Below are 11,903 nucleotides of genomic sequence, written 5' to 3'. Positions count from 1 at the left end.
ACTCCTTCAAGAAACATCTGTGTTTGATGATCTACTGACTCCTTCAAGAAACATCTGTGTTTGATGATCTACTGACTCCTTCAAGAAACATCTGTGTTTGATGATCTACTGACTCCTTCAAGAAACATCTGTGTTTGATGATCTACTGACTCCTTCAAGAAACATCTGTGTTTGATGATCTACTGACTCCTTCAAGAAACATCTGTGTTTGATGATCTACTGACTCCTTCAAGAAACATCTGTGTTTGATGATCTACTGACTCCTTCAAGAAACATCTGTGTTTGATGATCTACTGACTCCTTCAAGAAACATCTCTGTGTTTGATGATCTACTGACTCCTTCAAGAAACATCTGTGTTTGATGATCTACTGACTCCTTCAAGAAACATCTGTGTTTGATGATCTACTGACTCCTTTAAGAAACATCTGTGTTTGATGATCTACTGACTCCTTCAAGAAACATCTGTGTTTGATGATCTACTGACTCCTTTAAGAAACATCTGTGTTTGATGATCTACTGACTCCTTTAAGAAACATCTTAAGACGTTTTTATTTGTTCAGGCTTTTCCTTGATTTTCTGGAACTCCTGTTGTGTTCTCAGTATTATCTTGACCTTTAAAATATATACTTTATTGAATATTGTTTTGATTGTTTAAGCGCTTTGTGACCCTGGTCTGGAAAAGCGCTATATAAATACAAATTACTTACTTACTCTAGTAAAGATAAAAACATTTTATCCTCACTATAAGTTACATTTCACGGTCAATTACTTAAGTCATGTTGAAGTACTGACCGAAAACTTCACTCATTTTGAATTTTTATTCCAAACAGAACTTCAAGCTCTGGGTTCGAGTCCTGGGTTCCACTTACTTGCCGAGGGCACTGAAGGAGTGGCTGAAGGATTTGGCCGCCAGATGAAGGAGCGTCTGCAGGAACACGTCGATCTTCAACGGGTTGAAACTGTCGCCCTCGTCTGCAGAAGAAGAAGAAGAAGAAGAGTCATCGTGAGGTGACTCCGGAGGAGATCTGTGCTTCTGGTGCAACACTGACCGTCGTCGTCCTCCTGGTTGGGGTTGGGGACGTCCCTCAGGATGGTCAGGATCTCCTCGTTGGACGCCCGGTTCTTGATGGCGTTGCCGACCGTGATGGACACCGGGTAGCCCGGGAGCACCGTGGCTGTCGAGAGAAACGCCAGGTTGAGAAATCAAAGCTACAAAAGTCACGGACGAACAAAGACGTTCACACACACCTGCGTTCTCCTCCGCGTACTTGTAGACGAAGATGGGTTCGGCCGGGATGAGGGCGGAGAAAGTGGCCGGAACCAGGTCCACGATCCGCTGGTGGTAGGAGAGTCTGCAGGAACATGGATTATATTGTCAAATTATAGATGAGCTAACAGAGTATAAAAACAGTTTTTTAAACATTTGTTTTATAGTTTTTCTCACTTTAAAAAATACACATAATTCTATTTATTTTTGTCAATCTTTAATTCTAAGCTCAATTATTATAAGATATTTTCTGTAATCATTTTTTTTAACATTTAGGATTAATTTTATAGTTTTACTTTCAGTACCTAATTCTACTTTTGATGTTATTTACATTGTTACAATTATTTTTTAGACTAAGACTTTCTTTTATTGTTATTGCACTGAAACAACACAGCAGTGAAACTCGCAATGAAATTTCGTTGCCTGGCAACCATTAAAAAACACAGCATAGAGTGAATGTATATTAAAAAAGTATAAATATAAATATTAATAAGTTTAAAATAGTGCAATATTGTATAAACAGAATAAATAATGTTTTAAATATTGCATAGAATTAATATATATAAAAAAGTATAAAAATACATTTTAATAAGTTAAAAAGAATTGTGCAATTTAGTAGAACCAGAATAAATCAATCATGTTTTAAATATTGCATAGAATTAATGTATATAAAAAACCATAACAATAAATATTAATAAATGAAATTGTGCAATATAGCATAAACAGAATAAATAAATAATGTTTTAAATATGGCATAGAAGTAATCTAAATAAGAAAGTATAAAAATAAACATTAATAAGTAGAAAATAGTGCAATATAGTATAAACAGAATAAATAAATGTTTTAAATATTGCATAGTGAATGTATATAAAAAAATATATATATATTAAATGCCTTTTCTTTTTTTTGCATATTAAAATGTGTCAACTTTTAGGTAGAAAAGTCAGAAAAGTGAAAAGTAAAGACATGATGCATCAAACTCGGTTCGTACCTCATGGACTTCTCCAGAACTTCTTTGACAAACTTGGGCTTGGGTCGGTCCAGGTCCACGGCGAGACAGTCGGACCTGCGGCGTCAAAACAAATCACCTGGTCAAGCTCAGGTCCTGCAGAAGTTCTACACGGTCTCGTCACTCACCAGTCGTCCCAGCTCCACCGGAACTGGAAGTTGCTCAAGTGATGCGCGAACCAGTTGACCAGTCTGGGCGGGAAAAGAAAAAAGAAAAGGAAACACGGGTCAGAGACTGCAGGACCTGCACGTGTTCTGTGGGAAGAAGTTACCGGTCTATGCAGATGGTGTTCATGGTGTCCAGCCTCATGTAGAGCATCTCTGTGGCTTGAGCGAGCTGACGGACGCCGTCAAGGTTTATATATCTATATAATATTCTGGCTCTTATGGTTCTAACGCGAGCCTCTCGTCACACATGAAAGGATACGACTTGTGGCAAAGATCCCGGCTGCAGCTTGCAGAGCTCGATCAACAGCGCCGTGTACATGACGTCGATGTGAGGCGGCAACGGCAGCTGGAAGAGTTGTCCGAAGATCACCTGCAGGGGAGACGCAGCTGGAGTGAAACCGTGACTCTGGGAAGAGGAACAAAAAAAAACGAGACTCTGTACCTCCACGATGTGATAGTTGAGCGGGATCTTGTTCTTCCCCGGGTAGCTGAGCAGCTGCGCGGCGCTGGAATGTGGACCAGTGAGCGAGTGAGTGAAGCAGGTCGAGGAACGGAAGGATTGACGACTCACCATGTTTTTCTTTCTTTCCAGTGAGTCTTGATGATGCAGTGCAGGTTCTCCTCGATGACGAACCGCTCTACCGAGTGGCTGCCGGGCATGACTGGACCCTGAATTCACCAGAACAACGTGAGCCTCTGAGCCGTGGTGGACGATTACATTTCCTCAGGAGGCACAACTTATGAAGTGGCTGTTGTAAGGGGCCGTCAAGCAAAAGTTAAGAAGGAAAAGTATGAAGAAAGCTAAATATAGATAATACAATTAAATAAGTAAAACATTTGTTATCCAATGCCCCACTTTATAAAAATCTTTTTTTTTTAAAAGGAGCAAAAAGCAGGAGATAAATGATAAAAATAAAAAACAACCTACATTCATATTCAGATACTACAGTGGTCCCTCGCTATATCGCAGCCTCGCAGAATTTTTTGTGTGTAATTTTGATTAAAAAAATGTTTACAGCGTACATGTTATGAAGTAGATATTATTTAAATAACATTGTATATTTTACATGTTTATTATTTAAAGGTCATTGAGCTTTAAAAGTAAATTGAGAACATTTAGGATGTTTTCATTCATTCATTTTCTACCGCTTTATCCCTTATGGGGGTCGAGGGGAGACTATCCCAGTTTCCTTGGGCGGGAGGCAGGGGACACACTGGACAGGATGCCAGTCTTGGGCACATAAAGACAGACAACCATTCACTAACACACACTCATACCTACAGACAATTTCCCAAAGTTCACAATCAACCTATGTATGTTTTTGGACTGTGGGAGGAAAGTATTTTTGTTTTAAATCTGCGAAGTTTAAACTTCAGTTCTTTAAATAAGAGAGAACTGTGAGAAAATGTAAATGTCTGTCTGAGAAAATTGTATAAAAGTGTAGTTAGGGGTTTTACGGCATTAAAACGTGTAATTATTGTAAAAAATTAAGCTGATTACTTCACAGATTTCGTCTCGTGGGTTATTTTTCGAACATATCCCTCGCGATAAACTAGGGATCACTGTATTCATGAATAATATAAATGAATACAAAATAAAAATGTTTGTTTCTACATTATATTTGACCCCACGAGGGGCCACATAAATACCAGGACCCAACAACTTCACCACAACAAGTCAACAAGCGCCTCCTACCTCTGGAGCATCCGTGTAGTCGAACATGCGGAACACCACGCGAGGCACCGGGTACTGGGCGTCGGGCATGTGTCCCGGGGGCGTGAAGGGGGGGAGGTTGTGTTGCAGGGCTTCGCACAGGACGCTGTCGAAGGCGATGTACGGACGCAGGATGTGTCGCTCCTGCCAGCGATCTTTCTTTAGCTTCTGGATCTGAGCCCAGAGACAGTCCAGGTACTGGACCGGGGACGGAACAAAGGACGTTAATTTCAACACCAACAAAAGTTTTATAGTGAAGTTAATGAAGCTAAATGTTTTTTCCAAGGAATATTTTTGAGAACATTAATATTTGCTGAATATTATAATTAAATATTCAAACACAATTTAATAATGTTGTTCACAGATATACAAATGGTTCAGGCAAAAATAAATATTATACAAGTCTTAAAATGTATGAAATAAGAATTGAATCTATCCTATCATTTTAAAATCAGTCATTTTATTTTTTTATTATTATGTTTATATTATTATAAATAAAGTAAAAACACGAAGATACAAGTTAAAAGATCAAAAATAATAATATGCTAAAATACATGATTTTCAGATGAAAACATATTTACTTTTTTTAGCATTTAAAAAAAAAACTTGCATTCTAAATAAAATATAATAATAGGACAATATAAAAAACATGCGATTAAAAATGTCCAATAAATACAATTTGAGTCAAAGACAATAACTTAAAAAAATATATAATCATAATTGAAATACAGACAAATACGTTAAAGTTTTGCAGAAGTCATTCCATCGAAGATAAATGTTATTCTTATGGATTTTTACCAACTTTGAAAAAACAAATGTATAAAGTTTAGTAATAAAGTTTGCATAAAAAGGGAAATTAATATTTATAATCAACAAACTAAGGATATTTAAATCTTACTTTAAAAAAATATTGTTAAGCAGACTGTTTACACACATGCATTCATATATTCATCTTCCTCTCACCTCTTCCTGTGGGTGTGGCTTCTCAGCCGTCCACACCTGCAGCATCGGCACATGAGTCTTCATTCTCCTCCTGAAAACACACGAGTCAGAGAGAACCCACACACGGCTCTGACGATTGAATCAAAGTCTCACTTGAGGTAGCCTTCGATCTGGCTCAGCAGCCGGTCCATTTCCACATCCTTCTTCTCGTACAGCTCCTTCCCGACCCACGGTAGACAAGACAGGACCAAGTAGACGAACCAATCCGATCGCACCTGAGGGTTTAAAGGGACATCGTTAAAAGTCTCAACTTTTATCTCAAAACTGATTTTTTAAAGTTCTAAAGTCTGTAGATTCTCTCACCTGTGGCACGTCCTCCTCTTGTGTAACACTGACAAAATTCTCAAACATGGCCACCATCGACGGCGCAGCGATCACGTGACAGTTGACCAGATCCGACAGAAACCGCACCTGCAGAACAACTTGTTTGTTATTTACCTGCAGAACCTCAACAGCTGTTCAACTAAAAGCTCACCAGGTAAACCGCTTCGCTGTAGAGGTTATTCTTTAAAGTCTCCTTCAGCTGTCGGATCATGGCCTCCACAAACTCGCCGCCAAAGTTGTAGTTGCGGGCGTTGAGGAGGCCGACCAGCGTGGTGTAGACGGTCAGCTTCTCGGGGAGGAGGCGAGCGCTGATGAAACAGAAAGTCATTAGGTGAGTGAGAGACACTGTAATAAGATTTAAGGTGGAAGCAAGAGTGAGAACTTACACAGAACATAAAATACGGAGGATTTTGTTTTTGTAGTTCGGAAGGTCGGCCTCCAGAACGCCGGCCAAACCTTCCAGGTTGCTCTCCAGAGACGACGTGCTCTGAGGAAGAAGGAGACGAGGAGAAGTTTGAGGGCAATGTGTTGATTTAAGTGTGTCTTAAATATTTCTTAGAGTCTGTTTGTTCAAAACGATCTTTTAATTTAAACATTTACAGTAGAAAATGATCTTAATCTCCATCCACATCGAGCTAAAATCTTGTTTACTATAATCAAAACCACTCTGCTATGATTGGTCAAACATCGAGGGTTGATGTCACCGCATGTCATCAATCCCGGAAGTCTCCACCTCCAAGGGATTCGGTGTATAAACGAAGCAGGGCCTGATTACAGTTGGCTTGAGGAAGAGTGAAGCCATTATTACGTCATAATGTACTCCGCTCTCGTAACCTCTTGTTCACCGAGATTTCAGATGGGGGAGAAAGTTATAAAGTAAGAAGTTGAAAACATGGTCATGATGAGGGACTTACTGCATCTTGGAGAGGAAGACTTCAACATTTGAAACATATACTGAGCCAGAAAAGTTGGGTTCTAACATTAGTTGACCTTCAAAGATCCGAATGACTTAGTTTCTTATTTACACGCAAGTTCGTTCAACTGTAAAAATCAATCGTTTCCATCATCCTCAGACGAAAATTGTTAAGACGGAAAAGCCTACCTTCTCCCCCACGCGACATATTAGCGACTCTAGACGATCCTCGATCTCGATAGGCTCCGACGTTCTCCTCCGTTTGTGGGACTGACCACCTGGAAGAACCAACACATGGGTGATCATTAGAGGGAGAAAAAAAGTTTTGGTCTGAGAAAAAATCCACACAGTACGTTGGCTTGCCGTGGTTGTTTGTTACACCTGAAGGAGCGTAACCTTTCAAACAAGAGGTGACCACCTTGAGAACACATGGTCATGTTGTCGAGTTACATCTTCAATTTAACCAAGGAGTTGTTCCGTATGATCCACATCCCCTGCCTTTGTTGACATTTAGGAGAAGTCACCGAGACTCACAGGAACTCGAGCATCTTTAAACAATTGACTATTTAGATACATTTCTCATTTCATTTGTTATATTCCCAAAGCATCTTTGGAAATGTTAGCAACTAATTATTTTTACTGGACTGAATAAATAGTATTTGATCGATAAGGCGACCGGTATTTCAATTATTGACCAACAATAGCAATAGGTAAACACTTAAGATCACAAGTTAGTCCATCAGAAGGCGTTCATTCATTAAAGGTGCGTGTGAAACTCAAGTTCAACTAAAGTTCCGTCACACGAGCAGCAAGAGTAGCCTTCGGCGTCTTTGTTAAAAAACGCGAAGAGCAATTCAATATTTTTCAAAAAAAAGGCATTCGGGTCTAGTCTACTGTAGATGACGCGGAAATACTGAAACTTGTGTTTTTAATCACGAAACTGGAAGTAGTTTTTGGTTTAACAAGTCCCTTTGAACATGCGTGGTCGCGCCAAATATGCTAGCATCAACTCCTTCGCATCAAGCGCGCCTTTTGTATCGTTCCTACCGTCATTGTCGTCGCTGTGTCGTCTCCTGGACATGTTTCCGACGAGGCAGATCCGGGGTTTGAATCTAAAACCGTTAATTTGAAAATATTTAAAGCAAAGGATTGCACACCTTTGACCATTCAGTCTCGCCGTCTACAGCGGCCCGATTCAAGCGGAGCACATCCGGTGAGTTCCGGAAGTTGCAACGTTATCTTCTGTCCGTACTGTTAAAACTACGCTTTCGAATATTACAAACAGATGGGTGATGTTTTGACATCTGTAACACTACAAGTGAATTTATCTGACATTTATTGTCCTTAAAACGATTAAAATGCGTCAAGATTACAAATAAACGACGTTTACTCCGATCCGCTAGATGGCGATAACCAGCTTTCAAAAGTATTGCCAGCCTCCTTTTCGCAAGAGAAGAATTCCCTCAGCGTACAGACCCACGCTTCTGTGCTTGTAAACAACATTTTTAATATATCATGGATGAGACAGTTTGTTCCGCTTTTTCAGAACTAGAGATTGAAACCTCATCTGCCGGTGGGTTCAAACAAGATTCAGAACTTTGCGCATCTAAGAAGAAATACTACAGTTTCTGTCGGCGGAAGGTTAGTGACTTTACCTGTAGTTATAACTTAATAATAACCTGGTAATACTTTATAGACATTTATAAATAGGGATAGAGACTGTGTAGGTCCTTAATAGTCTTAATAATCGTAGTTGGTTTGTGTCTAGTGAAGATGATTCTGTCCACAGTAGTTTGGATCATCTTGTTGACAACATGTTCTTTGTGTTTTCTCCAGTCATTCGCTCAGTTTGTGGCATCAAAAAGAGAAGATGTTTCGAAGGAGCTCGGCTCGTCCTGGTGCTGCTGTGGGCAGACCTTTAAGGAACACTCCTCCATTCACAAACACGTCGCCAGAAGTCACCACAGTGAAGTCCAGCAGCTGACATGGAGCGCCTACGAGAGTCTGATGGGTCGGCTGGAGGAGAGACCGGAACCGAAGTCCAAAGATGTCGAACCTGTGGATATTTCTTCATGGATACCGGACACGAGCGACGTCCAGCTTGAAAAGTAAAGTCAATATTTTGTGATCTAAATGTAAGTATGTGTCTGAAGATGTTTTGCTCAGGGGTCCAGGAAGAGTTCTTCTGTATTACCACTACTGTCAGCTGGAAGACCCACAGCTCATCTGTGCCTGGCAGAAGGCTCTATGTGAAAGGCTTCATCTGACAGGAAAGGTATTTAAAGTAACTCATTCCAATACATCCAGACCTTCATCTGAGTTGTTCCTCAGATCCGGGTGGCAACAGAGGGGATCAACGGAACGGTGGGGGGAACTATTAGAGCGACGGACGTGTACATAGAAGCCGTGTGTTCACACCCGCTGTTCAGGATGGAGAAGGAGGATTTTAAGGTTTTTATTTTTAATTGTTATATAAAAACATAGATTTATAATTTAGGGATGATGTCGCTTTTGTTGCAGGTTAGCGATGGTGGTACGGAGTGTTTTACCGACCTGAGAGTCGGAGTCCACAAGGAAATCGTTCCGATGGGAGTCGATCCAGACGTCGTCTCCTACCGATTAGCAGGTATTTTTATTTATCATGACTTATTTTTTTAAAGTTCATGCCTCACGTGATCGTACAGTTCAAACGTAAATCTAACTTAATATCTGATGGCTTTTATTTGTACCACATTGTTGCACAAAAGTGGTCGGTCGAGAGTCTCTTTTTTACATTTCTAAAGTTACTTGTATTGTAAGTAAGTAACTAATATTTGTAGGACGCTTTTCTAGACCAGGGTCACAAAGCGCTTAAACAATTAAAAAAATATCGGATAAAATATATGCTTAAAAAGTCAAGACAGCCCCGAGACAAACACAGGAGTCTCAGAGAATCAAGGAAAAGCCTGTGCAAACTTTATATTATCTAATAACTATATATATTAATTCCATGATCAACAGTCTGGGTTCACATGCTGCCGTCCGGCTCAGGAACTCTTCTAAATTTAAATTAAGTTAATTTATTTTATGAATCTTATTTTATTTATGTAATATTTATTTCACTCATTCTATTCTTTACTGTCAACACCACGAAAAATTCCTGTGTTTGTTCACGACACGGGAAAAGAATGTGTTCTGATTCAAATATGTCACTCTCGGCAGAATCTTGATGTTTTTCCGCTTCTGACATTTAATCGTAGGAACTCATCTGGACCCCGAAGAGTTTCACAAAGAAGTGGAAGAGCTTTTGTCCAGAGATGATTCGTGCAAAGACACAATTCTGTTGGACTGTCGCAACTTTTATGAAAGTAAAATCGTAAGTATAAATGTTTCCCCTCTCACCTTTACGCATGTGAAATTCTCTAAACAGTAACTTTTTGCAGTTAATAATCCATGTAGTAAACCTTTAGAAAATACTTTTACATCCACTCTGTCAGTTAATCATTTACTTGTAAGAGGAAAAAAAAGAGCAAATGTTCCAACTTTGTAACATCTCTAGACAGATACGAATAATCAAACTTGGATGAGACATTTGAATTATTTGCCATGTTTAAAATACACATTTGCACTTCTGGGACAAAGAAGTTTGTGGATCTTCTGCTTAATACGGTCGGACACTTAAATCCAGAAAATGATGCACGTGCAAAAATATTCAGATGTATGAATCTGTGCGTGCAAACAAATGCATGGGAAAGTAGGTCTCTGTGTAATTGTACCTACGACAGAGTACCTGAGGCCCCTGAGCTTTAATTATTGACTTTTTGAAGAGAGGTTTTTTTAGCTTCTGTGGAAAGACTTGAAACATTCCTGAACTGAAAACCAACTAATATTTCTTTATTATGGTTTTAACTCAAGATTTGAAACAACACTGAACAGTTATTCTTACTGTATAACTCAAATAAAATCCCTTTTCAAAGTCAAAACTAACTCCACACTTGTTTTATTAACACCCTCTTATGTCTCACTCCCTCTCAGCGAACTCTACCATCGAAATACCATATTTGATGTCTTAACATTTTGAATAATTCTGGGGTTTTTTTATGGCATGGATTGTTCAAGAGTTATTGTTCTCAACATTCTTTTAACTCTTAATGAATGTGCAGGTGAATCTGGTCTTTGTTTAGGACGATGTTACAGCATATCCTGTCCACAGGATCAACAGGTTTACTGATTTTTCTCCTCTAGGGACAATTCACTCAGAGTCTGGCGCCCAACATCCGTAAATTCAGCTACTTCCCGGACTACGTGGATCAGAACCTGGATCTGTTTCGGGACAAGAAAGTCCTGATGTACTGCACGGGAGGGATCCGCTGCGAGCGAGGCTCGGCATACCTGCGCTCCAAAGTGAGTTCTGACTTTGATACGATGTGAAGTGAGTCTGATGTCGTTGATCCTGGCAGGACGTGTGTAAGGAGGTCTTTCAACTGAAAGGGGGGATTCACAAATACCTGGAGCGCTACCCGGAGGGATTCTATCGCGGGAAACTGTTCGTCTTCGATGAACGCTACGCCATCAGCTCCAACGACGACGTCATCTCAGGTGAGGAGCGAACACTTCAATGTATCCGAGGTTCCTGACAGAAGTTCCATCCAGACTGCAGGTACTGCGGTCAGCCCTGGGACCAGTACCGGCTCTGCACCACAGACTTCTGCTGCCAGCTGGTTCTGTCGTGTCCCGGTTGTCGACGAGAAGGTCTGACCGCCTGCTGCCCCACCTGCCTCGCCAAAGGACGGTCGGAGACGTCGGACTCCCCGCGGCAGAGAGAGGAGTGCGAGTGCACCGACGTACGACCCAGAATCCCTCAGGATGTCCAGCAACTGCAGAAACCTGATTTTAGAAGTACATTTTAAAACATGTCTTAAGTTGTTTTTTGCACATTTTTGTCTGATTATAATGTTTCAATACAGACATGCAGCTTAATATTGTGACGGCATCTCATCTTTCATTTGTTCAATGGTCAAAATTAACAATATTTTTGCTCAAATTCATACGAAATAAATCTATACTTTACATATAGAGTCTCTTTACTACATTTAATTTACACATGAAATATACAGTGTGATGATTCTAGTTGTGTAGGACAAACATTTTGTTATAGAAAAAAACAATGTTGCATCAAAAATATAATTTATTATATTATTAAGTGTTTGCACAACATCATTTAAATGGAAAAAAAGAAACTTAGTTAAAAAAGCCTCTTTTTTGTTTCATACTTTGATAAAGTTACAATTCCATGTTATCTTCCTGAAGCCACATAGATTAAAATGTTGAAGTCAAATAAAAATGTACAGATAAGTCAAAGAATAATAATTAATGGGGACTAAAATACTTTTATTTATTTTTAAAAGTAGAGAATAGTATATTATACAATGTTTTAGTTTATATGACGGAGTGTTAGGGCCACTTTTTTATTTTATTACCAGATTAATGTCGTATAAAATACATGTATTACGATATTAAAGTCGCA

At 39.5% G+C, this 11,903-nt stretch overlaps 2 protein-coding genes across 2 annotated transcripts in view; one reads left to right on the top strand and one right to left on the bottom strand.

Moving 5' to 3' along the window:
- The window catches only part of ncbp1 (nuclear cap binding protein subunit 1), a 12,684-nt gene extending 5,084 nt beyond the window's left edge, over positions 1-7,600 (bottom strand). The window contains exons 1-17 of the mRNA XM_087799343.1: positions 7,445-7,600; positions 6,587-6,675; positions 5,871-5,971; positions 5,636-5,792; positions 5,464-5,571; positions 5,254-5,375; positions 5,122-5,191; positions 4,141-4,356; positions 3,016-3,113; positions 2,887-2,950; positions 2,704-2,814; positions 2,549-2,613; positions 2,406-2,468; positions 2,260-2,334; positions 1,250-1,353; positions 1,051-1,176; positions 871-973 (exon numbers count right to left, since the gene is read on the bottom strand). Of these exons, the coding sequence (XP_087655469.1) occupies positions 871-973; positions 1,051-1,176; positions 1,250-1,353; positions 2,260-2,334; positions 2,406-2,468; positions 2,549-2,613; positions 2,704-2,814; positions 2,887-2,950; positions 3,016-3,113; positions 4,141-4,356; positions 5,122-5,191; positions 5,254-5,375; positions 5,464-5,571; positions 5,636-5,792; positions 5,871-5,971; positions 6,587-6,675; positions 7,445-7,478 (1,706 nt within the window). The 5' untranslated portion in view covers positions 7,479-7,600. The remainder of the gene's footprint in view (positions 1-870; positions 974-1,050; positions 1,177-1,249; positions 1,354-2,259; positions 2,335-2,405; positions 2,469-2,548; positions 2,614-2,703; positions 2,815-2,886; positions 2,951-3,015; positions 3,114-4,140; positions 4,357-5,121; positions 5,192-5,253; positions 5,376-5,463; positions 5,572-5,635; positions 5,793-5,870; positions 5,972-6,586; positions 6,676-7,444) is intronic.
- A 263-nt stretch (positions 7,601-7,863) lies between these two features.
- tstd2 (thiosulfate sulfurtransferase like domain containing 2) lies at positions 7,864-11,448 on the top strand. The gene is made up of 9 exons (XM_087798919.1): positions 7,864-8,038; positions 8,234-8,505; positions 8,564-8,672; positions 8,729-8,848; positions 8,918-9,023; positions 9,637-9,752; positions 10,622-10,780; positions 10,837-10,975; positions 11,030-11,448. Exons 1-9 carry the CDS (start codon positions 7,913-7,915, stop codon positions 11,284-11,286), a joined length of 1,404 nt encoding a protein of 467 aa, XP_087655045.1. The 5' UTR covers positions 7,864-7,912; the 3' UTR covers positions 11,287-11,448.
- The last annotated feature ends 455 nt before the right edge of the window (positions 11,449-11,903 follow it).

Source organism: Callionymus lyra, chromosome 9, assembly GCF_982586985.1.
Source record: "Callionymus lyra chromosome 9, fCalLyr1.hap1.1, whole genome shotgun sequence".
NCBI classification, from domain to species: domain Eukaryota; kingdom Metazoa; phylum Chordata; class Actinopteri; order Syngnathiformes; family Callionymidae; genus Callionymus; species Callionymus lyra.
This window is presented reverse-complemented; position numbering and strand designations above follow the sequence as displayed.

Bases quoted from the DNA above. Each gene is read 5' to 3' on its own strand.
- tstd2 (XM_087798919.1), top strand. From the start codon at position 7,913: ATGGATGAGACAGTTTGTTCCGCTTTTTCAGAACTAGAGATTGAAACC. The intron at 8,849-8,917 runs GTTTTTATTTTT...CTTTTGTTGCAG, and splicing joins TGGAGAAGGAGGATTTTAAG to GTTAGCGATGGTGGTACGGA. The intron at 9,024-9,636 runs GTATTTTTATTT...ATTTAATCGTAG, and splicing joins CGTCTCCTACCGATTAGCAG to GAACTCATCTGGACCCCGAA.